The sequence below is a fragment of the Rhinatrema bivittatum genome, chromosome 1 (genome assembly GCF_901001135.1).
Source record: "Rhinatrema bivittatum chromosome 1, aRhiBiv1.1, whole genome shotgun sequence".
Taxonomy (NCBI): domain Eukaryota; kingdom Metazoa; phylum Chordata; class Amphibia; order Gymnophiona; family Rhinatrematidae; genus Rhinatrema; species Rhinatrema bivittatum.
Genome location: NC_042615.1, coordinates 352,131,995 through 352,158,894, shown reverse-complemented (window position 1 = coordinate 352,158,894; position 26,900 = coordinate 352,131,995). Strand labels below are relative to the sequence as shown.

General features: G+C 44.4%; 1 protein-coding gene across 5 annotated transcripts in view; it reads left to right on the top strand.

Moving 5' to 3' along the window:
• FAM47E (family with sequence similarity 47 member E) overlaps positions 1–26,900 on the top strand; it is a 184,174-nt gene that overhangs the window by 108,680 nt on the left and 48,594 nt on the right. For 4 of the 5 annotated variants that reach the window (XM_029599863.1, XM_029599872.1, XM_029599852.1 and 1 more), the window contains exon 5: positions 14,539–14,721. The exons of the other annotated variant lie outside the window; for it this stretch is intronic. In XM_029599863.1, the coding sequence (XP_029455723.1) occupies positions 14,539–14,721 (183 nt within the window). The remainder of the gene's footprint in view (positions 1–14,538; positions 14,722–26,900) is intronic. 5 annotated transcript variants of the gene reach the window in all.

The following is a 26,900-nucleotide window of genomic DNA, read 5'->3' as shown; positions in this document are numbered from 1 at the left end:
TGATAGAAGTCTACAAAATCATGAAAGGACTTGAACAATTTAATGTAAATCAGTTATTTATTTTCTCCGATAATAGAAGAACCAGGGGGAACTCCATGAAGTTAGCAATTGTTTATTTAAAGCAAGTTGAAGAAAATTCTTTTTCATTTAGCATTGCCAGAGGATGTGGTTAAAGCAGTTAGTGTAACTGGGTTTAAAAAAGGTTTGGATAAGTTCCTAGAGGATAAATCCTTAAACTGCTATGAAAGTAATTAATAAGAATTAGTAGCTTGTGATCTATCTAATGTTTGGGTACTTGCCAGGTACTTGTGACTTGGATTGGCCACTATTGGAAATAGGATACTGGGTTTGATGGACCCTTGGTCTGACCCAATATGGCATATCTTATATTCTTATATAGGATTCAGCACCATCTGTAGAATTTAAAAACATTTTCCCTTGTGTACCCCAAAAATAGAAATAGTCAAGTCATTAAAACAATATAAGCATCTATTTTTATTCAATGTAATATTACATGAGAAGTACACTCAGGGTACTTCTAAAAAACAAATGCATACAATCAAGCTTATATGTTCTCTATTACAGAATCATGGTTAAAAAAAAAACATTTCATAATTTCACTTCTTACATTTTGTTTCATCATATCATTCTAAATCATGACTAAATTAACAAGTCAGCTTGAACCAGGCCTTTATTGCATTTACATACAATTGCAGCACACTTTTAGTCACAAACAAGGACATCTCAGCATCATATCTATTTCCACACATAATTAATTATTCAACCTTGACATGTTGGTATTATGCCTATCTAAGGATTGCTTGATACTTCAAAGACTAAGTATGGATTTTTTTTTTTTTTTGGTTGAATTGTACAGAGAGATACTATAAAATATTTTGACTTCGACAACTCCAGTCTAAGAGCTTCCAGCCACTTATTTCAAAGCAAGAGACCAATTACTGAAAGAGCATGAGCCCTACAACAGGCTCTATCAATTTCCTTACATGATAGAACCTGCAAAAAAGCTCTCTGACTAGATTTAAATAGTGTGCAGGAGTGTTTGTGTATATGTGTGTGTGCACTCAATTTCCAGTCATTCCTTTCTCCCCTCTCCTGCTCAATCCCTCCTCCATCAGTGCCACCTCCACATTACAATCTATTGAAAATTGCCCCCATAGTATCATAATATTGCTGAATTATATAGTCAGTTTAAACTGGGGCACAATTCACCTATATTCAGGAAAGAAAAATGTCCAGAAGAAAAATATTTATCAACTTTGTTGAATAGAAATTGTAATATCCTGTGTCTAAAAAAAAGGTCTTGGAGGACTTTTTTCATTGACTAAAACAGGGTTGGTGCTAGCTTTTATGCTGCCCTGTGTGAAAAATCACTGTGCTGCTGCCTCCCCCTCCCGATTCATTCAGTGTCTGTCCTGGGCCCATCAAATAAAGCCCTGCTACATCTGCAATCATTATTTTTAAAACTGACAGGCCCCTACACCCACCCCAGAACTCATGAATAGGGAAGTGTATTAGGTACCCTAGGCAAATCTCACAGCCTTGCACACACACCACGTTCCCCCCCCCCCCCCCCCACTCCCATACCTTTTACAGACTCACACATTTAAATTATGCATTTATAACAAATTTTATATGAAAAAGATCATTCAAAAGTACAGTCTTCTGAGGCAAAAATAGCACAATATGCATATTCAGCCAAATTTTCGAAGGCCCACATGTGCAAATACTGGGTGTTATGCGCTTGGCCGGGCTGCATTTTCGAAGGGGCCCAGCCACGAGCGTAACCCTCGGTACGCACAGAAGTGCAGAGCCATCAGAAAGGGGCAGGCTGGGAGGCGTGGTTTGGAAGGGGAGGGGCGGGGTAGAACAGCACTATTAGATGCTGTCCCGGGGAAGCACACGCCGGCAGCTGGACGGCGCGTAGAAGATACTTCAACTGAGAAGTTGAAGTAAGTTATAAAACAAAACAAAAAAAACAACTATTGGTAGGGGTTAGAGGTCGGAGAGGAGAGGAGAGTGGAAAAGGTAGGAAAGTTAGGTAGGGGTATAGGGAACTGGGGAAGCTCTACTTGCGTCGCTGCGCATTGCTTTTTGAAATTCACTCATCCTGCGCGTGCGAGTCCCAACCCGTCCATACATGCGCATGAGGATTTAAAATCTGGCAGGCATGGTTCACGCAGGAACTGTTTTTTTATAACATGCGTGCGCCGATGCGTACATGTTATAAAATAGCCGCATCCATATGTGTGCACCGGGAACCACACGTACATGGACGCACGTGCGGAGTTTTTAAAATCTACCTCATTATATTTACAAGCACTCCTGTGGTGCCAACCAGAAAACTCTACAAAAAAGACACTTGGAACTCCTATGGAATTAGACTTTTTGTAATGCGTATTTGATGTGAGCTTGGCCCTCAGAAAGCCATGAATAAACAGAATTACTATTACAATACACAAACTCCCCATACCAAAACAACAACCATAACAATCTTATCCATGAAAAGGCAACACTGTACATACTACACCAGGCCTAGAACACCAATAAAACTCTTATAGGAAACCAGGCTGCTGTAGATCCTTACACAGAAATTACATGCCAGCAAAATACCTCACCTAAATATCTCTTCTCTGTCACATATGCAGTACACAGAGAGACCCTCACCAAATACAGAATAAAGAGATCAGAAAGTATAAACAGAAATGTGCTGAGAAGAACTGAGCTGGAACCCACAACAAGCCAGCCTCTATATGCAGTGCAACAAAAGAAAAACAGAAACATTACCATTCTACATTAAATACTAAAATCAAGAAATATAAAACATCAATCATAATAGTAAAATCATATTCATAAAAAGAATAGATATTTCAAACCAATTAATGAATAGAATATCCAAAATTTCCCTAACACCAATAAAATATTTCAAAACAACCGATGAATAAGAAATCCAGTAATTAAAAAATGCTCTATTCTCCCCCAAAATATTTATATTTTGAAAGAGCAAAAATATCAAAGTACACCCAATAATTAAAACTAATAAGGATTAAATAATCTTCTGCTCTCCAGTCATCCTGAGATTGTTGTACATTTGGGGAGATAAGGCTACACAAATTTTATCTTCTCTCACACATACACACGCACAGTAGCACAGTCATTCTCTTACACACTCCCTCTCCCTCACAGATACTTTGTGTGTGTGTGTGTGAGTAAGCATATAGGCTCTCTCGCACACACACACAAACATACATAGGCTCTTACACAGTCAGGCTCTTACACAGTCACAAACAAACATACTCATAGGCTCTCACTCAGTCACACACAAACACAGACTCTCACACAGTCACACAAAAACCCACAGATTCCCACACAGACACACACACACAGGCTCTCACACAAATGCACACGCACATAGGCTCTCACACAGACATATATTCAGGTTCTCTCACAGTCACACACACATGCTCTCACACATACATACAAGCTCAAACACATGCACACAAAACCTTCTATTGTCATTGGGCCATGGTGGGATGAACTCCATCATGGCCCACCGAACTTCGTGCTGGGGGGGGGTAGTGGAAGCTGTGTGCACCCGTGGGAAAAGTTGTGCGCAGATGTATGTAAGCAAATAAATGGAACATGGACTTCTGTCTCCTTTGGTCACTGGTAGATTAGGTTCTGCCGGTGGCCCCATGGCCTGTCCTGCTGACACTAGCCCACCGCCTCCTCAGGTATGCCGCCCCATGCAAATACATGGTATGCACCCCCAATGGTACCAGGCTTGGCTAAAAATGCATAAACTCTTCTTTCAAAGGGTTTTTCAACCAGCCCCAGTACTGAATAATGGAGTACACCATGAACCTCATTATCAAGTCTATGAGCAGAATAGAGGGTGTAAATGGTGAGTCCTTCCATGTGCCCAAAATAACTTTTTTTTTCAGGCTGTTTTGAGTATCTTTTTATATTTTTGGCCAAATATCTGCTTTTATAAGAAATGCAATTTTGTTTTATTTTTCTGGGATTCACCCTCCAAAGACCAAATTAATGTTGAGGGAATTCAGTACCAAGACATTTGTGAAGCTTAAGTAAAATAAGGAAAATTATAAGTTCTTACATGATACCCTTGTTTAAGTAAAACCAGTCTTTTCTTAGGCAATAAAACGGGTCTAAATTAAACAATTTCATGTTTCTTGAGACACAGTAATGTACAAAGTAAGAATAAGACAAAGTGTATGTGAAATGGTAAGTAAACCCTTTGTTACCTTAGCACAATTAATTGGCTAATTAAGAACATAAGAAATGCCTTGCTGGATCAGACCAAGGTCCATTGAGCTCAGTATCCTGTCTCCAATAGTGGTCAGTATGGGTTACAAATACCTGACAGATCCCAAAACACAGATCTATTTCTTGTTAATCCCTTTCAGGAATAGCGATGGGCTTTTCCAAGTCCACCTGGCTAATAACCTAAAGCGAGTCTTAAGGGGTCGATTTTAAGACCCACGCGTGCATCCATGTGCGCACAGTTCCCAGCACGCGCAACGGTTGTGCCACGTTTATAACATGCGCGTGCCAGAGCGCGCATGTTATAAAATCCAATGGCTGCGTGCCAGATTTTAAAATTGAATAGATCCACAAATATCAGGAAATAAATGACATCAACAGTTTATAAATGATTCCTGAAATAGGAAAGCGGTGGGAAGCTCAAAGAGACCTCATATATTAGATGCCCAAGAGTTAGGCTAATGAAAGCTTATAATGGCGTAAGCTTATCTTTATTTATAATCATCGGTCTCGATGAGCAAAATTAAGAGGGCGCCATATAAAGTATAGCTGCCCCAATTATGCACTTAGAGTCAATTGTATTATGATGTTGTACTTAACTTGCTGCTGAAGTTGATGGTAAAAATGGAAGAAACCGACTTTAATCCGACACGACGTGTTTCGGAGAATACCTCCTTCCTCAGGGGTCGGGTGCCACTATTACCTGCTTTTGTCACTGACCGGAGATGCTTACCATGTGTACGAAGCGTTGACTCAGTTTGTTGCGCCCGGAGGCGTCTCTGTATGATTCTCGTTGCGATGCTGGAGTCGCTCGCTGGACCGTGTATGTACTATCGGCGTGTATGTACTATCGGGCCAATAGTACATACACGGTCCAGCGAGCGACTCCAGCATCGCAACGAGAATCATACAGAGACGCCTCCGGGCGCAACAAACTGAGTCAACGCTTCGTACACATGGTAAGCATCTCCGGTCAGTGACAAAAGCAGGTAATAGTGGCACCCGACCCCCTGAGGAAGGAGGTATTCTCCGAAACACGTCGTGTCGGATTAAAGTCGGTTTCTTCCATTTTTACCATCAACTTCAGCAGCAAGTTAAGTACAACATCATAATACAATTGACTCTAAGTGCATAATTGGGGCAGCTATACTTTATATGGCGCCCTCTTAATTTTGCTCATCGAGACCAATTATAAATAAAGACAAGCTTACGCCATTATAAGCTTTCATTAGCCTAACTCTTGGGCATCTAATATATGAGGTCTCTTTGAGCTTCCCACCGCTTTCCTATTTCAGGAATCATTTATAAACTGTAGATTTTAAAATTGTGCACGTATGTGCGGGCAGCCCATGACTCACGTGCGTGGGGGGGAGTTTTACAAAGCAAAGTGCGGCGACGTGAGTAGGGCTTCCCCAGTTCTGTATACCCCTAACTAACCTTCCTACCTTTTCCCCTCTCATCCCCGACCCCTATCCCTACGTAACTATTAGTTTTTTTTAAATACTTACTTCAGCTTCCGAGTTGAAGTAATCTCCGTGCGCTGGCCGGCTGCTGGCACACGCTTTCCCGGGACAGCAGCTAATGGTGCTTCAGAATCAGAGCCAACTAATCACCCTCCATTTCAAATCTTACTAATTGTCTTACATCAGTGGCATAATAGCTCAGAAACCAGAAATTCAAATTGAGCCTCTCTAAATCAGAACTTCTCTGAATTAACCACTAAGGTCATCCCTTATGGTCACCACCCTATGCATTACATTCCAAACAATCAGTATGGAACATACCTCTCTACCCCTAGATTCATCAAATATATAAGCGAGGTGGGGGGGGGAGGGAGTGGGTAATAGGGGATACTATTATCAATGTATGTATATATTTTGATGTAAGATGAGAGCGCATGACTACATCCTTTAAATCCTTGTTAATGGTTTAATGCTGTCAATTGCAATACATTGATATTGTTAAGTATAAACTACAAAATTCAATAAAATATAAACAACAACAAAAATATCTAACTACATAAAACCTATTCTATCTTGGATACACTGGCTACTAAAAGAGAGCAGGATCAAGTTCAAAACACTCTGCTTCATCTTCAAATCCATGAACAAACGGGCCCCAGAATATCTCTTACAATTCCTTCTCCCTTATGCTTTTAAGAGAGAGAGATTTTCCCTTCTGGCTCTACTTCCACCTCACTTCTGGTTTCTGCTAGACTGTCCCGCACCAGAATTCAGGCCTTTATGTGTTCCGCTTCAGAGATCTAGACCATACTTCCATTAGCCCTATGTTTGGGCTTATCTACCTCATCTTCAGGAGGAAAGCTAAAGTATGGCTTTTTAGCTAAGCACTCCCAATAGAGACTTCATGTCCAATAACCTAATTAGCTCAAAAATATTCCTATTTCCACAGCAACAACAAACAAACCTAATCATGAATCTGTCTTTAAATATATAAATGCTCAACCAATATTGGGGTAGATTTTCTAAAAGTACGCCAGATTTTATAAGATACGCGCGTAGCCGCGCGTATCTTATAAAATCCGGGGTCGGCGCACGCAAGAGGGTGCACATTTGTGCAACTTGCACACGCCGAGCCCTGCGCGTGCTGCCCGTTCCCTCTGAGGCCATTCCGAAATCGGAGCGGCCATGGAGGGAACTTTCCTTCGGCCTCCTCCCACCTACCCCTACCTAACCCACCCCCTCCCAGCCCTATCTACCCCCCCCCCCCTACTTTTGTTGACAAAGTTACGCCTGCCAGACCCGGGGGCTGTTCCGGAGGCCTCGGCTGCGCCCCCGGGCCGGCACCATGCCCCCCGATACGCCCCCTGGAAAGCCCCGAACGCCGCACCGCCCCCCCCCCGACACGCCCCCTAGCAAAGTCCTGGGACTTATGCGCGTCCTGGGCCTTGCGCGCACAGGGGAGTTTTAAAAGGGTTATGCGCATAACTTATGCGCGTAAACCTTTTAAAATCTACCCCACTGTTTGTTCATCTACCACTATTGTAACCTACTTTAAATTTATTGTAATCCACTTTGAGGCCATTCATGGTAAAAAGTGGAATATCAAATTTCAATAACTAAATAAATAAAGTGTTATGGACGTTTCCTCCAGGACCTTGTCCAATCCTGCTATACTAGTTGCCTTGATCGTGTCCTTTAGCATCATATTCCACAGCTTGATTGTGCATTGATTGAAAAAGTACCGTCTACAATTTGTTTTAGTTCTTAAGTTTTATAGAATGTTCCCTTGTCCTTCCCCACTTATGGTTTTATAAACCTCTATCATATCCACTCTTAACCACCTCTTTTCTAAGCTGAAGAACCCCAATCTATGTAACCTCTCTTTATAGGACAGCCATTCCATCTCCATTATTTCTGTTGCCTTCTCTGCACCTTTCCTAGTTCTGTTGTGTCATTTTTCAGATGGGACCTAAACTGCACATAATGCTCAAGATTTGGTCCTACTATGGATTGATACAGAGGCCATATGATATTCTTCATTTTATTCTTAGGTGCTTAAATATTTGGGTAACAAATAAGCCACCCTGCAAAGTAAATCTGCATAATTGAGTTTATGCATAGAAAAGATTTTAAGTTTGGACTTCACCATAAAAGTTAATGGGAACTCATCATGCCATGGTCAAAGAAATTTCAAAGGATTTTATTTATTTATTTATTTATTTATTTATTTAAGGGTTTTTATATACCGCGGCTCGTTAGCAAACATCACCTCGGTTTATAATGAACATAAATTAGCAACAAGCTTTACAATCTAACATAATTAAAATGATACATCGCCCGAAGTTTTAGCTATGGGCGCTAGTTTTTATTGTGAATACCCTTGCAAGTGTGTTATTGGTTGGCGTGGGTCTCCTTATATTTCTTTAATATACCACAGTTGAGAGAATTCTTGAGCTCTAAATATCCAATGACAGTCGTAAACATCAATGAGGGGTTAATAATTATGAATATATACTCTTGGTTGACCAATGTTTAAGTTTAAATTGCTTATAGATTTGACTCCTCCGTATTTCCATACGCCCCCACTATATTTCCTCTATAATGTGAAAGTGCATATAATGGATGAGAATTTGCATGTATGGAAAATGATTTAACATTCATTTCCCCTTTTTTTTGTTTCTTTAATAGCTCATTGAAAATGCACTTATATTCTTTATGACAAGATTTTTTTTGTTATTGTAAACTTGGAAATTCATAAAGATTAAATATTTAAAAAAAAATGATACATCGCTGATAACATTAAATTATAATATAATTTAAAAAACTAAACTAAACTAGATTGGCAGGGGCGTAAAGAGCCGGAATATCAAAATTAATGGTACATTATTAACAGTACAGATCTTACAAGGTCAGAATTAGTTGATAGATAAATAACAATATTAATAAAATTGCGAGTAAATAAGTCGCCAAAGTGTGTTTAGCGTTATTAAACAAGAGATAGATTGGAATGGGAAGATAGAATTATATAAATGTCATATATATATTTTAATCTGAAGGGACAGGATCACAGATTGTAGGCTTGTTTAAACAGCCATGTTTTTAAGTTCTGTTTAAATTTCTTGTGGCAGGGTTCCAGGTGCAGATCAGTGGGCAGTTTGTTCCACAGGTTGATTCCAGCTATTGTAAATGTTCGTTCTCTCGTTGAGAACATATTTATCTGTTTGAGCGTTGGAGTAGTTAGCTTAGCCTGGTGCGTTTTTCTAATTGGTCTGTCTGAAGTATGGAATGTAAAGAACTCAGAAAACCAATGCATGTCTTGGTTATATAATGTCTTGTGTATAAGGGTGAGTACTTTGAATGCTATCCTAGATACAATTGGAAGCCAGTGTAGGAGTTGTAGAGTTGGAGTAATGTGGTTCGAAGCGGTGCGTGTTAGTCAGCAAGCGTGCAGCTGCATTTTGTAGCATCTGTAATGGTTGTATTGAGTTATTGGTAGACCTAGTAATAAGGAGTTGACAGTAGTCCCAATTTAGATAATATAGTAGCCTGTAGTACAGTCTGGAAGTCATTTTGGGTGTAGTAGTGGTTTTATCCTTTTCAAAGTATGAAGTTTGTGGAAACCATTTTTAATGGTGGAATTGATGAATTTTCTTAAAGTAAGATGATTGTCAATTATGACGCAAGACTGCAACTTGTTGTATCGTGTGATGGTCAGATATGGAGAGTGGAGTCGGGCTAGCATGGTTGTTGTTTTGTGAAGAATAATGAGAAGCTCTGTTTGTTGGTATTTATTGCCAGTGAGTTTTCAGTTAGTAGACTCTTAATTTCCATTAGCACAGTATTCCAGGTTTTGAGCGCATTGGGTAGGGAGTCATTGATAGGGATTAGGATCTGCACATCATCTGCTATATAAAGTGCGAGAGACCCAGTTTCATTAACAGTCGACAGAGAGGAGTGAGGTATATATTGAAAAGTGTGTAGGATAGGGAGGAGCCTTGGGGTACTCCTGTAGCAGATTTTTAGGTTTGGATTCATGCTGGCCAATTTTTACACTGTATTTCCTGCCGTTAAGAAAGATTCGAGCCAACCTAGTGCTGTGCCTGTAATGCCAATTTGAGAGAGGCGATTAAAAGGATGTTGTGGTTGACTGTATCAAATGCCGAGGAAATGTCCAGCAGGGCAAGTATATAGGATTGACCAGCATCTAAAGCTCTTAGGATTGTATCAGACGAGAGTTAGGAGTAGAGTTTCAGTACTATGGTACTTGCGGAATCCATATTGGGATGGGGAGAATATTGAGTTGGTTTTCGTCTAGGAATTCAGTGAGTTGCTTATTGATAACTTTCTCTATATTTTGGAGATGAAATGATCTATGAAAAAGAGCAGTTGATGCTGATCTGTTTGGACAGGGTTACAAGACCCATTTCTAAACAATAGATAGTCTACAGATGGAAAAAAGGTGACGACTGCAGTGACTCTATCCAGGAGCAGTTGTCCTGCCAAGATTCACTCCAAGAGCAAATTGGAAATTCATCCATGAAATCACAAGGAACTCCAAGTCTAACAAGTAAGATTTGCAGGCCTCTCTTGCTACAGCTAATGTGAGCATTCATGCATCCACATCAGAAAGAATTGCATAGGAATGGTGTTCATGAGAAAATAGTTAAGAAGAAACCACAGCTCTGCTCACCTCAGTTTCACTAAAGAGCATCTAGATGATGCACAGGAATTCTGGAATAATATTCTCTGGACAGATGAGTCAAAAATTAAATGTTTCAGTCACACTAACAAAATGTTTCATTTGGCAAAGCACAAACACTGCCTCCAAAAGTAAGAATTTTATCCCTACTGCCAGACATGGTGGTGTGGCCTACTTTGCTGCATCAGTACCTGGCTTGCTTGTCATCACCGATGGAACCGTGAATTCTGCTTTTATATCAGAAATTTTTAGAGGAGAATGTCAGGTCATCTGTCCATGTGCTAAAGCTGATCATGCAGCAAGATAACGACCCTAAACATTCAAGTAAATCTACTACAGAGTGGCTGAAGAAGAGATATTGGGGCAATATTTAGCCACTGATGGGCTTGATACTTTTGTTATTATTGTATATAATACTTTTGGAGTGTATAATTTATATAAGGTTATTCACAGTGGATAAGGTTACACACTGTCCCTTATTGAGTATATAATTTGCATGCTACTATTATGTTTCCTCTGTTGTTTTCCATTAGGTACTGTTCCTTATCTCCTCTCCTGTTTTTCCCTCTTCTTCTCGCCCCCTTCTCTCTTCCTATCTGCTCCCTCTTCCCCCCACCCTGGTTTTTTGTAATTTCCTCCTTCAGTTATATTGTAAACCGCCATGATGTACCCACAAATGTCGATATATAAAAACTAATAAATAAATAAACAGTTAACTAGATAAACTTAAACACCTAACTTTGTTGGGATATTCAGTGGCACAACGGCACTGAATATATCTTAAAGATGGCTAGATATTTTATCTAGATGACTTTAGAACTACTCTATGGCATTATCAATCGGGCCGATTCAGTAAATCGCCCGGGAGAGCCGGCGCTCCAAGGCAAGCGCCCGCTCTCCCAACGCGCACCCAGGCCACTTTCCTGGGCACGCGATTGAGTATTCAAATGAGGGCCCGCGCTAATAAGGAGGTGCTAGGGACACCAGGTGCGTCCCTAGCACCTCCTTATTGGCAGAAGCAGCCTGTCAGCGGGTTTGACAGCCGATTGCTTAATTTTACTGGCGTCCTGTTGTTGAACCAGCCTGACAGCCACGGGTTTGGAAAACGGACGCCGGCAAAAATTGAACATCCGTCTTCCAACCCGCGAGCCGCGGGCTGATATTTTTTACGATTTATTTTATTTTATTTTTTTTTGGGGCCTCCGACTTAATATCGCTATGATATTAAGTCAGAGGGTGTACAGAAAACGCGGGACTAACTAATAGGCTCATCAGCATGCATTTGCATGTTGCGGGGCACTATTCGTTTTTGTGGGGTTGGACACGCGTTTTCCTCATAGAAAACATAGAAATGACAGAAATGACAGCAGAAGAAGACCAAATGGCCCATCACACTTTTTTTTTCCTCACTCTCTCATACTTATCTGTTACTCTTCCTTTAGTACCCATTTGATTCTATTTCCCTTCTACCCCCGCCTTTAATGTAACCTTTTGTTCTATTTCCCTTCCCCCCTGCCATTAATGTAGAGAGCAGTGCTGGAACTACTTCTAAGTGAAATATCTAGCTTAATTGGTTAGGGGTAGTAATTGCCGCAATAAGCAAGCTACTCCCACACTTATTTGTTTTACCCAGCATTGTGCTATTCAGTCCTTGTTGTTGTTATCTGTTACTCTTGGCCTTTAGTACCCTTTTGGCTCTATTTCCATTTCCCCCCTGCCATAATGTAGAGAGCAGTGCGTGAACTGCTTCTAAGTGAAGTAAATAGCTTAATTGGTTAGGGATCGTAACTACCTCGCCAATAAGCAAGCTGATCCCACACTTATTGTTTACCCAGACTGTGCCATTCAGTCAGTGTTTGTTGTTTTCCGAATATAAATCCACTTTCTTTATTCTCCCTTGCCATGCCGTTGAAGCAGGGATATTCTCTGAATATGTATTGAAATTGAAGTATCAGGCTTAATTGATTCTGGGGTAGTAACTGCCGTAGCAAGCAAGCTACACCCATGCAATCTTGTTTTACCCAGCCTGTGCATTTCAGTCCTTGTTGGTTGTTATCTGAATATAAATCCACTTTTCTTCATTTCCCCCTGCCATTGAAGCAGGGAGCTTCTCTGGATATGTATTGAAAGTGAAGTATCAGGCTTAATTGATTTGGGGTAGTAACCGCTGTAGCGAGCAAGTTACACCCATGCTTATTTGTTTATCCAGACTGTGGAATTCAGTCCTTGTTGGTTGTTGTCGGAATATAAAATCATCTTTTCTTCATTCCCCCTGCCGTTGAAGCAGAGAGCAACACTGGATATGCATTGAAAGTGAAGCATCAGGCTTGTTTGGATTGGGGTAGTAACCGCCATAACAAGCAAGCTACTCCCCGCTTTTTGTGAATGGAAATCCTTTTTTGCCGTTGAAGCATAGAGCACTGTCAGAGTCGCATTTACCGTGTGTATGTCTATTGAATAAGGGTATTATCTCCAGGTAGTAGCAGTCTTCCCTGCAAGCCTCCCTCACACTATTACCCCTTACTGTATAAGGGGTAATAATAGCGCGTCGAAAACGCGCATCCAGACAGGGGCTACGCACCGTACTGAATCGGCCTGAGAGTTAGCTGGATAAGTCATCCAGCTGGCTAATTTAACTCTGCTCAGGAATGTCTCTACACTATCTAGCTACATTTTAACTTGATGAGTTATCTGGCTAAAATCTAGCTGGTTAAGTAGTAGTAATATTCAAAAGTCAGCATTTAGTTGGAAAACTCAGTTATCCAGCTAAATGCCTTTGAATATTTATTCTTTATTTAAAAGTTGCTATATTCTACTTATATTGGACAAACCATGGTAAGCAGCTTATATCATAAACATAGGCATGACTAAACAATAAGACAGCTCTAACACATGCCAAAACAAACATCAGTACATATTAAAAGGCAGTAGGAGTCCTGAGGAAAATTAAGAAAATTCTAGGTGAAATAAGTGAACTTCTAACCTTTTCCGATAAAGTTTATGAGATATCGTGGAGCTCCACAGGAAGGGCATTTTGCAAAGTAGAATTACAGAAAAGATCCAGTTCATATGGACCACCCTAGGTTCCTGTTTGTCTGAAAATAGGAGCCTAACTTGGAGCTAGATTCATCAAAATGCTATGTTTGTAGCAAAAAAAAGGCGGCCGTGTTACAAAAAGGGGCCATGGCAAGGCAAATTTGCAGCCTGCCAAATCGCGTCGGAAATTAAGGCAAGCGGCATTCCACACCACAATTTCAGCTGTGCTAATACCCTTTTTCTCCCGTAGCCCCCAAAAGAAAAGAGTAGATATTTGCTGCAAAATTTCCCACGCTAAAGTGTGATACTTGGTGGCACGCAGCTACGCTACCAGCCCCTAATTCCCTGAACCCTGCCCACACTCCTCCCACCTGACTAGAAAATTAAAATTTGCATACACAATTAGCGATGCGCTGTTTATTGCATGTGGTATAGCGTTATCGCATGCGATAACGGCCTATCGCAAATTGATGAATGACAACCCATCCCCCCCCCCCCTCCGAAGAGTCCTAAATTTAGAAGCTCAGCTCTTTTTGAATATCAGCCTCAATCATGTTTTGAGTATACATTGTGGAAAAATACAGACCATAGGGTTTAGCATTGTGTACATATAGGATACATCTGTAAACATGAGTAAAACTTAAGGAAAAGGAGGAGCTGTACAAGGTTGTATGCAAACAATATCCTATTGGGCGTTTTTACTTTTTTAGCTTGAATCAAATTCCCTCGCACCTGAGCTTTCATCCTTGTCAGACTCTGTCCTGGTTCTCCTTTGCCATTTATGAAGGAGAGGGTCTGAAACCTGAAGTACCATGGGTCTTATCCCTGATTAGGATCTACTTTCTTCCCTTTAAAATCTGACATTGAATTGGCAGCTTTTGGTAGGGAGCCATATTTGGAACATGCTACTTGTGCACCCTGAATTTCACCCATAAGTATCATTGTTGTATGACAGTTGGAACTTATTTCCAATGAATGTTTTGGGTTTTTTTTATATTTCCATTGTGTAAAATTATGAACTTATTTTCCCTCTTTCAGGGAGGAGAAAAATACAATATTGATGAGGCCACCCTCTTGAATCTGTTTGACAGTGGATATGACACCAAACCTGCTCACTGTGTTCCTATCCATGTGGTGGAGCTAAATAATGTGCCAGCTGAATTGAGAAAACTTGTGGGATTTTCAGTATCGCAGATACCTTTAACGGTCCTTTACAAAAAGGTGAATATTCATACCTTTGTGTCCGGAGGGGGGAGGGGTTGGTGGTGTTGAATGTTTGTAAAACCAAAAGCAAATGTGGCAAATAAATTTAAAAAAATAGTCTGGGAAACTGTTTTGAAGGTAGTCTAGCCCACAGCAGTTCACTTTATCTGTATCTCACTCCACCAGAGATGATCTGTATAGGCCTATTTTTTTACAGGGAGTTATATCTTAACAAATTGAGTACTGGCAAGTACACACTATAGCCTGTATTTCAGTCCTTAGTGTTTTCACCTGCTGCTAGAATGGCTTCTCCATATGTCCTGATTTCACTAGTTGGGGTAACAAAGTAGAATAGATGTGATGAGAGCGGGGTGTTTTTAGTGTGCCCATGGGCCTCAGCCCGGACCCAGACCTTCAGGGCCGAGCCGAGGGTTGACGGTGGCTCCACATGGCTGACGGTCTTACCCTCTGCCAGGCCGGCAAACTCCCAAAGCCAACATCCAAGGATGTTGGAAGTGAATGGTCCTCCGACCATTCCGAGCCCTTTCGGACCTGCTGCGAGCAGCATGGAGCAGCAGGCCTGGCCTGAGGTTGAGGGCAGACGGCCTTGACATGAAGACAGGACTATGGTCGATGCGATGGCATCGCAGACAAGACACTTGGATGATGCAGACGGCATCACTGATGAAGACACTTGGGCTGATGCAGACGGCATCACTGGCGAAGACACTTGGGCTGATGCAGACGGCATCACTGGCGAAGACACTTGCTGATGCAGACCGCATCACAGGCATGACAGGAACTTGATCCAACAAGGCAAGACATAAGGCAGGAGGACCTTGGCACTGTCTTTCAGGGCACCCTACACAGCCCACCTTCACAGGCAGACCCAATGGGCTGGTCACGGACCACCCTGTCCCACTACACGCCCTACACAGCCCTTGGAGGCTGGTCACGGACCACGAGGAGAGCGGGACAAGCGCGGGCAGGTCCAGGCAAAGAGGAACTCCAATGACGAAACCGGTGTCATCCGAAGCTTCCCCCATGGCTGGCGGGAACAGAGGCTCAGGAGCACAGGGACCGGAGTCCACTGCCGGCATCTCCAAGACGAAGCCGCGTCACTGGGAGATCCGGCCGGCAGTACGGAAGGCTCAAGAGCATCAGATGAAGATGCAGGGAAGAACATCCTGGACAGGAAGACACATCAGGACAAGGAAGATCATGGCAGAACATCAGGACATGGTCAGGGACCTCAGGCAGAACATCAAGACACGAAGACGTGGAACGAAGACGAGGAGCTCCACGGAGAACAGAAGACCTTACAAGGCTGTGGCTGGCAGGGGCCTCCAGAGGGAAGTCACCACGATGCAAGGCGAAGAACAGACTGACGAAGCAGCCCTTTATAGGGCTGAAGCAGGAAGTCCCATCAAAGGTGGGGCCAGCACACTTCCTGTGCCTGGCCCTTTAAAACTTGCAGAGAGGCGTGGCCGCGCGCCTAGGAGGAAGCAGGAAGCTGTGCAGGACCGCGGACAGCAGCCTGCACCAACATACAACGTTGAAAGAGGCAGGGCTGGCCTGGACGCAGGCCCTGACATCGGCAGCGGCTCCAGCCACTGCAGGAGGCCTCGGGGGCGACTCCAGCCGCTACTCCGACCCGGGGATGCGGCCTCCACGCCGCGGAGAAGATGACGTCTGCGGCGTTCTCCCAGCCGTGCTGAGGGGGGCAGAAGACCCATGGCACCGGCCGCAATGGAGAGGGGAATCCGGGGCGGTCTCCAGGGCCGCGTGGGCAGGCTGACTGCAGCGTCCTGCCGCATCGGCGAAGAAACAGCAACAGTAAGTGAGCCTGCTCGCGGGGGAGCCCGCGGGCGGGAATGTTCATAACAAGATGCCAGATGTCCGATCAGAATACTTTATCAGTGGAGACGAAGTATTATAAGCAAAGCCCGACTCTGGCCGAGTTTTGCCCCTTACATTTGGGGCTGCCTCAGGGGCTACAAGACCGAAACAAACATAATTTGACAACATTAAATCAATAAAAAAATAATTAAAAATCATAAAGACATTAAATGTGAGACAACATATAAAATGGTAACATAAAAACCACACGCGCATGTTATAAAATCAGGGGTCGGCGCACACAAGGGGATGCACACCAGTGCACCTTGGCGCGCGCCGAGCCCTCAGGGAGATTAGCTGGGCTTTCTTTCCTCGTTCCCTCCGAGGCCGCTCTGAAATCGGAGCGGCCTCGGAGGGAACTTTCATTTCCGCCCACCTTCCCCTCCCTTCCCCTCCCTTCCCCTACCTGTCCTGCCGCCCACCCGGAAAAAAAAACAACTCTATACCTTTATCTCACAAGTTACGCCTGCCAGAGGCAGGCGTCACTTGCGCGCACCAGCCAACTGCCAGTGCGAGATCCCCTAGCACAGCAGCCATGTGGAGGCCTCTGGCCACACCCCTGCCCAGCCCCCTGACGCCCCGCAAATGCCCCGACCCTTTTTGTAAGCCCTGGGACTCACAAGCATCCTGGGGCTTTACGCTTGTCGCCGGGCCTTTTGAAAATAGGCCCGGCACGCGTAACCCCCCTACGCACGTAAGTCTTTTAAAATCTGCCCCGTAATGTTTTTCTAACCAAAAGTAAAATTCAGATTGATAATGTCCAAAAAAAGCAACCTAAGTCCATATATCGTGTTAGAATAAACAATACAAATCAGAATCATGGATATGTCACTCAAGATGAAGACATTGTTTAGAGAATAATAACATGTTGTACCTGCATGCAATTGAAGCACTTGAAATCTGGTAGCACGTTCGTACAGTATGAATCATCTAAAAAAGTATGCATATATATGTTTGAAAAAATAAAAAACATTTTGAAAAAACAGTAATAAAAAATAAACATAAAAGTAAAAATAAAAATAAAAATGAACCTAAAGTGCATAGTGCCAGATAATGAATAGAGAACCTCTGATGTGATACATGTAGATAATAAAGGCTATATTTCCTAGTGTGTAGGCAGATGGACTCAGGACCAATCGGTAATAGTGTGCTCCTGTTAAGCAGTTGGAGACGGAGTCAGATTTCAATCTGACGTCAGCACTACAATATACCACTGCAGGAAGCTCTGCTCTTCAGTATTTATCCGTCTCCTTAGCAGTTTGGGACTCTACACATGCTTGCTCAGCGTTAGGAAATCCAAACCAAAGAAGAAAGAAAATTCCAAAATCTTACCTCTACAAGATGAGCCCCGCACTCCTGCGGTGATACCTAAATGGTGATACATGGCGGTGAAGGTATTTCCCTCTCCCCCCACAGCCGGAGACCGCCCGGCTCGAGACCGGGAAGCGCCGAGACAAAGTAATGTAGAAAACTCTCTGAGGCTCGGATAGCTGCACAGATCGCCCGATGGCATCTATCCCATCGGGTTGAGCAGCCCCGTCCAGGCTAGACCCCAATCCAGCTCGAGGGTCCTCCCACGTGGAGACCCTCCGGGGGTGGGGGTGGGGGTCGCCATCTTACTCGCGTGGTTGCCAGCACCATTCCCCCCCCTTGATCGCCGTACTGTCCGCCTAACTGAGCCGTGCGCACAGCGGTGAGCCGGGCGCCTAACATACGTGTGCGCACAGTGGCGCGCGCATAAGTGCCATGCACACAGCGAGGCGCATGAGGGTGCCGGGTGCATAGTGCCACACTCAACAGCGCTAGGCGCACAAGTTCGGCTGCATGCAAAGCTGCGCACGCATCCCCCTTAAGCACACATACCGGCCTGCACGCATATTTTTCGCAGCCTGCATGTCACACTTTCGCAGCCTGCACGCACACCCTCGGCGCACCAGAAGCGCATATCTAAGCCCTCCCGGCGAGTGTGTATAAACGCACAGACCGGGTTTGAACGCCCCTACGCGCACAAACCATGGCACCACCGGCCAAGAAAGCCAAAGCACAAGCCCTTTGCCCAGCCTGCCACATAAGAGCTGCGCAGCATGAAGAGGCTACTGCCCTGTGCCTACAGTGCGAGACGGCTCTGGGAGAACCTGGGGCAAGGTCCTCCCCAGCCAGTACAGGAATCCGGATCCACTGATAGTACCCCCGGACCTCTCTATCCCAGCTTGGCCCTCCAGACGGGGCCCTCGGGAAATGCCGCTGGGTTCAATATAGACCAAGGAACCTTTTCCTGGAGGAATTCTTTAAAGGTCTGCAAACCTTCGTCCAGGTGCAATCGGCGCCACCGATGACATAGCCACAGCCTCCACTAGAGGAGCCAAACCTCCCAGGTCCTTCTCGGCCTCCCAGAGACATGCCTCCCCCGGACAAAAGCCTAACCTTAGGGGACACAGATCCTCGGAGGAAGACCAAGACTCCCTGGAGGAAGGGGAAATCCCTCCAGGAACGGAACCATACCGAACCATGATGTGTTTTTTCTCCAAAGACGAACTACCAGACCTCATGTCCCTGAGCCTGAGGGAGCTAGCCATCCCAGGCACAAGCGCCACAGCGGAGCCAAAGACGAACCCTCTTCTGGTCGGACTCCGTCAGGCTTCATGCCATTTCCCATTGCTGCAAGCCGTACAGCAACTGTTCGACCTGGAATGGAACGCTCCGGAGGCCAGTTTCAAGGGAGGACGGGCCCTAGAAGCCCTATATCCACTGGAACCCTCAGCCAAAGAACTCCTGGTGATTCCCAAAGTGGACGCCATGGTCTGCGCTGTCACAAAGCGCACTACCATTCCAGTCGAAGGAGGAGTGGCACTCAAGGATGCCCAAGACAGATGTCAGGAATTTATCTTTAAACAGTCATTTGATGCAACAGCTATGACACTACAGATCGCTGCCTGCTGTGCTGTGGTGACACGCGCATGCTTGTCAATGGTCAGAAACACCACCATGCCCGTCAAAAAATTAGAACCAGCAATATTCTTCCTCACGGATGTGACTTCCGACCTGGTGTGCACTTCAGCCAGGAGCATCTCATCCATTGTGGCAGCCAGAAGGCAACTCTGGCTCCAAAGCTGGTCAGCCATCGCGACTTCTAAAATGAAACTCACGAGAATGCCATTTAAAGGAACCCTCCTCTTTGGAAGCAAACTGGAGGTTAGCCGACAAATAGGGCGAATCTCCAGTACCTCGGTTACTGGAGGACAAGATCAAGAAAAGCCAACACCCCTCTCCCCGAACATCCTGGGGCAGAGAATCACAGCGTTTCAGACCATACAAGAATACATACCAAGCACCTCGCCCCGCAGGCAGGGGCCAGTCCTTTCAAAACAAACACAACAAGAGGGGAGCCGGCTCAGGTCCAGGCCCCAGCCGCACCCCGCAATGAGAATCAACAGACCCATCCATAGGAAGAAGCCATAGGGGGCAGGCTTGCCCAGTTCTACCAAAGATGGGTCGAGATAACGTCAGACAAATGGGTCCTAACCATCGTTCGAGAGGGATACTTTCTGGACTTCCACAGCATCCCTCCAGACAAATTTGTGAAATTTCCCTGCCATTCCCCTCCAAGAGGACGGCAGTGGAAACCACACTAACCAAATTGCTCACTTTAAAGGCTATAACACCAGTACCCACGCACCAATGACATACTGGACACTATTCCATCTATTTTATTGTCCCCAAGAAAGAGGGAATGTACCAGCCCATCCTGGACCTCAAGTCGGTCAACCGCTACCTGAGGGTACCACACGTCTGCATGGAAACCCTACACTCGATCATAAGGGCAGTACAGCCGGGAGAATTTCTGACCTCCCTGGACCTGTCAGAAGCCTATCTGCACATCCCGGTCCATCACGATCATCAGCGCTTCCTACGCTTCACGATCCTGGACCATCACTACCAGTTCCGAGCGCTACCCTTTGGGCTAGCTACAGCCCCTTGGACGTTCACCAAAATCATGGTCGTAGTGGCGGCGACACTGAGGAAAGAAGGAATCCTCGTTCACCCATATCTGGACGATTGGCTGATCAGGGCAAAATCTCCAGAGGAAAGTCATCAGACGACCACCAGAATCAAGAATTTCCTGGAGAACCTCGGATGGGTCGTCAACGCAACCAAGAGCTGTCTGCAGCCCTCCCAATCTCTGGAATACCTGGGAGTCCGGTTCAACACCCAACAGGACAAGGTCATTCTTCCCCCCACAAAGAGAAGGAAATTGTTGGACCAGTTGAGAAAACTGTTGAACGATGCTCGCCCCATGGTATGGGACTACCTCCAAGACCTCGGACTCATAACATCAATCCTAGAAGTTGTACCATGGGCAAGGGCCCACATGCGACCACTACAACGTTCCCTACTGTCAAAATGGAACCTGATGTCCCAGGACTACACCATCCGCCTCCAGTTATCGGCGGAGGTATGGATCCAGCTCCTATGGTGGCTACAAGAAGACCACCTGAGCAAGGGAGTAAGGCTATCCCCACCGACCTGGGTCTTGCTCACCACGGATGCGAGCCTATGAGGGTGGGGAGCCCACTGTCAGGAACTGACGACCCAAGGACAATGGGACAAGGAAGAGTCGGGATGGAAAATCAACCATCTGGAAGCTCGGGCAGTCAGACTAGCCTGCCTATGCTTCAGTCACAGACACCGGGGCGAATCTGTCATAGTCATGTCGGACAACGCCACAACAGTGGCCTACAAATATCGACAGGGAAGAACCAGAAGCCAACAGGTGTCCCTGGAAATAGACTCCCTAATGGCGTGGGCAGAAGAAAACCTACAGGGATCTTAGCCGCCCACATCGTGGGAAAAGACAACATCGTTGTGATTACCCTCAGCAGGGAAAGTCTAGACCCAGGGGAATGGAGACTGTCAACCCTCAGCCTTCCAGTTAATAATAGACCGCTGGGGAACTCCAGCCATGGATCTTTTGGCAACCCTTTCCTACACCCAAGTCCCCAAGTTCTTCAGCCGCAGATGAGAACCACAATCCCAGGGGATTGACGCCCTGGTCCAGACCTGGCCACAGGAAGAACCTGCTGTACGCCTTTCCTCCATGGCCACTACTGGGCGGGATCATCCGCAAGATAGAACACTACAGGGGGCTAGTACTTCTAGTGGCCCTGGACTGGCCAAGAAGGCCGTGGTACGCAGACATGCAAAGACTTCTGGAGGGGAACCCCCTGTGTCTACGTCCACACAGGGACCTGCTGCAGCAAGGACCGATCCTCCACGAAGACCCAACTCGATTCTCGCTTACGGTCTGGCCATTGAGAGGACTAGCCTGAAGAAGAGCGGATACTTGGGGGCAGTGATCGACATCTTGCTCCAAGCACGCAAGTTTTCCACATCTTTAACTTACATACGAATATGGAGAATATTCAAAGCCTGGTGTGAAGACCATGACATCCTTCCACGGACAGTCAAAATTCCCATGATCCTGGAATTTTTGCAGGACGGCTTGAAAAAGGGGTTGTCTCTCAACTCCATCAAGGTTCAACTGGTCATGCTGGCCTGCTTCAGAGCCAAAGTGGACGGTATCAGTCTATCTTCCCATCCAGATGTCTCCCGCTTCCTGAGAGGGGCCAAGCAAATCCGACCACCTCCAAAGTGGCCGGTACCCCTATGGAATCTCAATCTAGTACTCGACTTCCTAGCGGGAGCTTCTTTTAGACCTTCACGCGGTCTGTCCCTATGGCTCCTGACCTTGAAGACTGCATTCCTAGTGGCAATATGTTCAGCCCATCGCATCTTCGAACTTCAAGCACTATCCTGTCGGGAACTGTTCCTCAGATTCACACCGGGATCCATACAGCTACGCACTGTCCCCTCCTTCTTTCCAAAGATGGTTTCTCATTTCCATCTAAACCAAACCATATCGCTGCCATGTCCAGACGAGCATAAGGTTTCGGAAGACTCACGCCTCCTTCGCTATCTTAACTTCGGCAGACTTCTAGACCGATACCTGGAAAGATCAGAATCCGTACGAAAGACAGACCACCTATTCGTCCTTCACAGCAGGAAGAAACAAGGGGAAGCTGCCTCGCGGGCAACCATAGCCCGCTGGATCAAAGAAGTAATTAAAGCGGCCTACGTAGAGGCAGGCAAGCCTCCACCTCTACAAGTCAAGGCCCATTCCACCAGAGCCGAGGCAGTGTCCTGGGCAGAAACCAAGATGCTGTCACCCACTGAGATCTGTAGGGTGGCGACGTGGTCCTCCATTCACATCTTCTCGAGGTTCTACCGCCTGGATGTTCAGGCCCAGGAGGACACAGCATTTGCAAGGGCAGTACTAAGCGGGCCACGGGCAGCCTCCCACCCGGTTCGGGAGTAGCTTTTGTACATCCCATTGGTCCTGAGTCCATCTACTTCACGCTAGGAAATGGAGAAATTACTTACCTGATAATTTCGTTTTCCTTAGTGTAGACAGATGGACTCAGTATCCCGCCCATGGCTGCCTCAGAATACGGAAACCTCGGGTGACAATCCCCGAGAGCAAGACAAGCACGGGTAAGCCACGCTTTACCTCTAGTTGGGACACCCATAATTAGCTGGTGTCGGCATTTCTCGGTTGAGTGCACTGGCAGTCTCCAGCTAAAATTCACGTCAATCAGTTCCAGTTAATCAAGTTAATCAAGTTAACCAAGTTATTCAAACACACATATATCCACAATTGCTTTTTGAGGAGAATACTGAAGAGCAGAGCTTCCTGCAGGGGTATATGTAGTGCTGACGTCAGATTGAAATCTGACTCCATCTCCAACTGCTATCAGGAGCACACTATACCCATTGGTCCTGAGTCCATCTGTCTACACTAAGGAAAACAAAATTATCAGGTAAGTAATTTCTCCATTAATGAATGAGCCATACTTATATCAGATTAAATATGTTGAATTTATGAAACACCGGCAGTGGTGGGCACCCACAAAAGATTGAAAATTAGTGCTTCTACTAAAACATGTAACTGCTGCTAATACATATGTAAAATATTGCAAAGCGATGTCAGGGTCACCGGATCAGATGAGGCAATACTATTAGATTAATATAAATATTGCAACTAACCTACCCTGTCTTTACTTGATAGTATAGGTGTTGATGATGCTCATCACTCTCAGATTTGAAGCAATAAAAAAGGCTCCACTTTTAAATTGATAATGACAGCTGCTCCAAGATTGTAATGCATCTTACAGTGTGACAAAACAAAAACAAGGACTTGTAATAATAAACTAAAAAGGGGAAAAAATAAAGAAAAGAAAACATTGAAAGGAAAATTAAAAATTGCTGTGCCCAGGTGGAGTGGAATATGTGGTTCCAATTGTAAATAGTGATGCAATAATTATTGGTCTATGTCTAGCTCAATATGCTTATACTCATCCCTCATCACTGCTCTCATGAAACCGCTACATATATGAGATTCTTTACATAAGCTGTGCATGCTTTCCATCTTACTCCTACAAGCTATAGCAAAATCACACGAACATGATTGTAATGTGGGGAAACGTAAAATGTGTGCTCTTATTTAAGCATACTATATGCGTGGGTGAACAATCACTAAAACTGAAAAGCAATTAAATGGATAAAAACTGACCGGGTTTGATGTAAAAATAGACCTGTGGTGACAAACAAAGGACTTAATTACCTGTATTAAACCGCGTCTGAAATCAGTCTCCACTCCTATCAGCAAACAATATGCTGCACCTAGACTGCTCATTTTTAAACATATATAGAAACATAGAAATGACAGCAGAAGAAGACCAAACGGTCCATCCAGTCTGCCCAGCAAGCTTTCACACTTATTTTATTTTTTTTTCATACTTATCTGTTACTCTTGTCCCTTGTAAATAACTTTTTGGTTCTATTTCCCTTCCATCCCCGCCATCGATGTAGTTAGCAGTGCTGGAGCTGCATCTAAGTGAAGTATCTAGCTAATTGGTTAGGGGTAGCAGTGCTAGAGTTGCATCTAAGTGAAGTATCTAGCTAATTAGTTAGGGGTAGTAACCACCATCATAGCAAGCTACTCCCTCGCATGTTTATTCAGCCTGTGCAATTCAGTCCTTGTTGTCCGAATCTAAATCATCTTTTCATCATTCCCCCTGCCATTGAATCAGAGAACTATGCTGGATATCATTGAAAGTGAAGTATCAGGCTTATTTGGTTTGGTTGTGGATGCAAATCCTTTTTTTCACATTTCCTCTTGCCGTTGAAGCATAGAGCAATGTTGGAGTCGCATTAACTGTTGTATGTTTATTGAATAAGGATATTAATCTCCAGGTAGTAGCCGTCATTCCTGCAAGCCGCCCCCATGCCTTTTCACTTCATTCACATCCTCTAGACTTTATGGATCCACAGTGTTTATCCCACACCTCTTTGAAATCCTTCACAGTTTTGGTCTTCACCACTTCCTCCGGAAGGGCGTTCTAGGCATCCACCACCCTTTCCATGAAGAAATATTTCCTGACATTGGTTCTGAGTCTTCCTCCATGGAGTTTTAAATTGTGACCCCTGGTTCTGCTGATTTTTTTGCAACAGAAAAGGTTTGTCGTTGTCTTTGGATCATTAAAACCTTTCAAGTATCTGAAAGTCTGTATCATATCATCTCTGCTCCTCCTTTCCTCCAGGGTGTACATATTTAGATTCTTCAATCTCCCCTCATAAGTCATTTGATGAAGACCCTCCACCTTTTTGGTCGCCCTTCTCTGGTCCGCCTCCATCCTGTATCTGTCCCTTTGGAAATACGGCCTCCAGAACTGAACACAGTACTCCAGGTGAAGCCTCACCAAGGACCTGTACAAGGAGATAATCACATGGTGCAAGGAAGAGGGATTCAGTTTTGTTAGGAACTGGGGAGCCTTTTGGGGAAGGGGGAGTCTCTTCTGAAGGGATGGGCTCCACCTTAACCAGGGTGGAACCAGACTGCTGGCGATAACCTTTAAAAAGGAGATAGATCAGCTTTTAAACTAGAACAAAGGGGAAAGCCGACAGTCGCTCAGCAGCGCATGGTTTGGAGAGAGGTATCTTCAAAGGTTACTAATGATGCATTAGAATTAGGGCATCCCGACAGTGAGGTTCCAATAATTAGAAAAATAGTCCAAGTGCCTGTAACTAAAAACTCACCTGAGCTAAAAGATTCTAACTTATCCCTATCAATTAAAAAGCAGAATGAAAATACAAACAAAAAACAAACTTTGAAATGTTTATATGCTAATGCCAGAAGCCTAAGAAGTAAGATGGGAGAATTGGAATGTATAGCAGTGAATGATGACATAGACTTAATTGGCATCTCAGAGATATGGTGGAAAGAGGATAACCAATGGGACAGTGCTATACCGTGGTACAAATTATATCGCAATGACAGAGAGGAGCACCCGGGAGGAGGTGTGGCACTTTATGTCCGGGATGGCATAGAGTCCAACAGGATAAACATCCTGCATGAGACTAAATGCAAAATTGAATATTTATGGGTAGAAATCCCTTGTGTATCAGGGAAGACTATAGTGATAGGGGTATACTACTGTCCACCTGGTCAAGATGGTGAGACGGACAGTGAAATGCTAAGAGAAATTAGGGAAGCTAACCAAATTGGTAGTGCGGTAATAATGGGAGACTTCAATTACCCCAATATTGACTGGGTAAATGTATCATCGGGACACGCTAGAGAGATAACGTTCCTGGATGGAATAAATGATAACTTTATGGAGCAATTGGTTCAGGAACCGACGAGAGAGGGAGCAATTTTAGATCTAATTCTCAGTGGAGCACAGGACTTGGCGACAGGTAACGGTGGTGGTGCCGCTTGGCAATAGTGATCATAATATGATCAAATTTTATTTAATGACTGGAAGAGGAACAGTGTGCAAATCCAAGGCTCGCGTGCTAAACTTTCAAAAGGGAAACTTTGATAAAATGAGAAAAATGGTTAGAAAAAAACTGAAAGGAGCAGCTACAAAAGTAAAAAATGTCCAAGAGGCGTGGTCATTGTTAAAAAATGCCATTCTAGAAGCACAGTCTAGATGTATTCCACACATTAAGAAAGGTGGAAAGAAGGCAAAACAATTACCGGCATGGTTAAAAGGGGAGGTGAAAGGAGCTATTTTAGCCAAAAGATCTTCATTCAAAAATTGGAAGAAGGATCCAACAGAAGAAAATAGGATAAAGCATAAACGTTGGCAAGTTAAATGTAAGACATTGATAAGACAGGCTAAGAGAGAATTTGAAAAGAAGTTGGCTGTAGAGGCAAAAACTCACAGTAAAAACTTTTT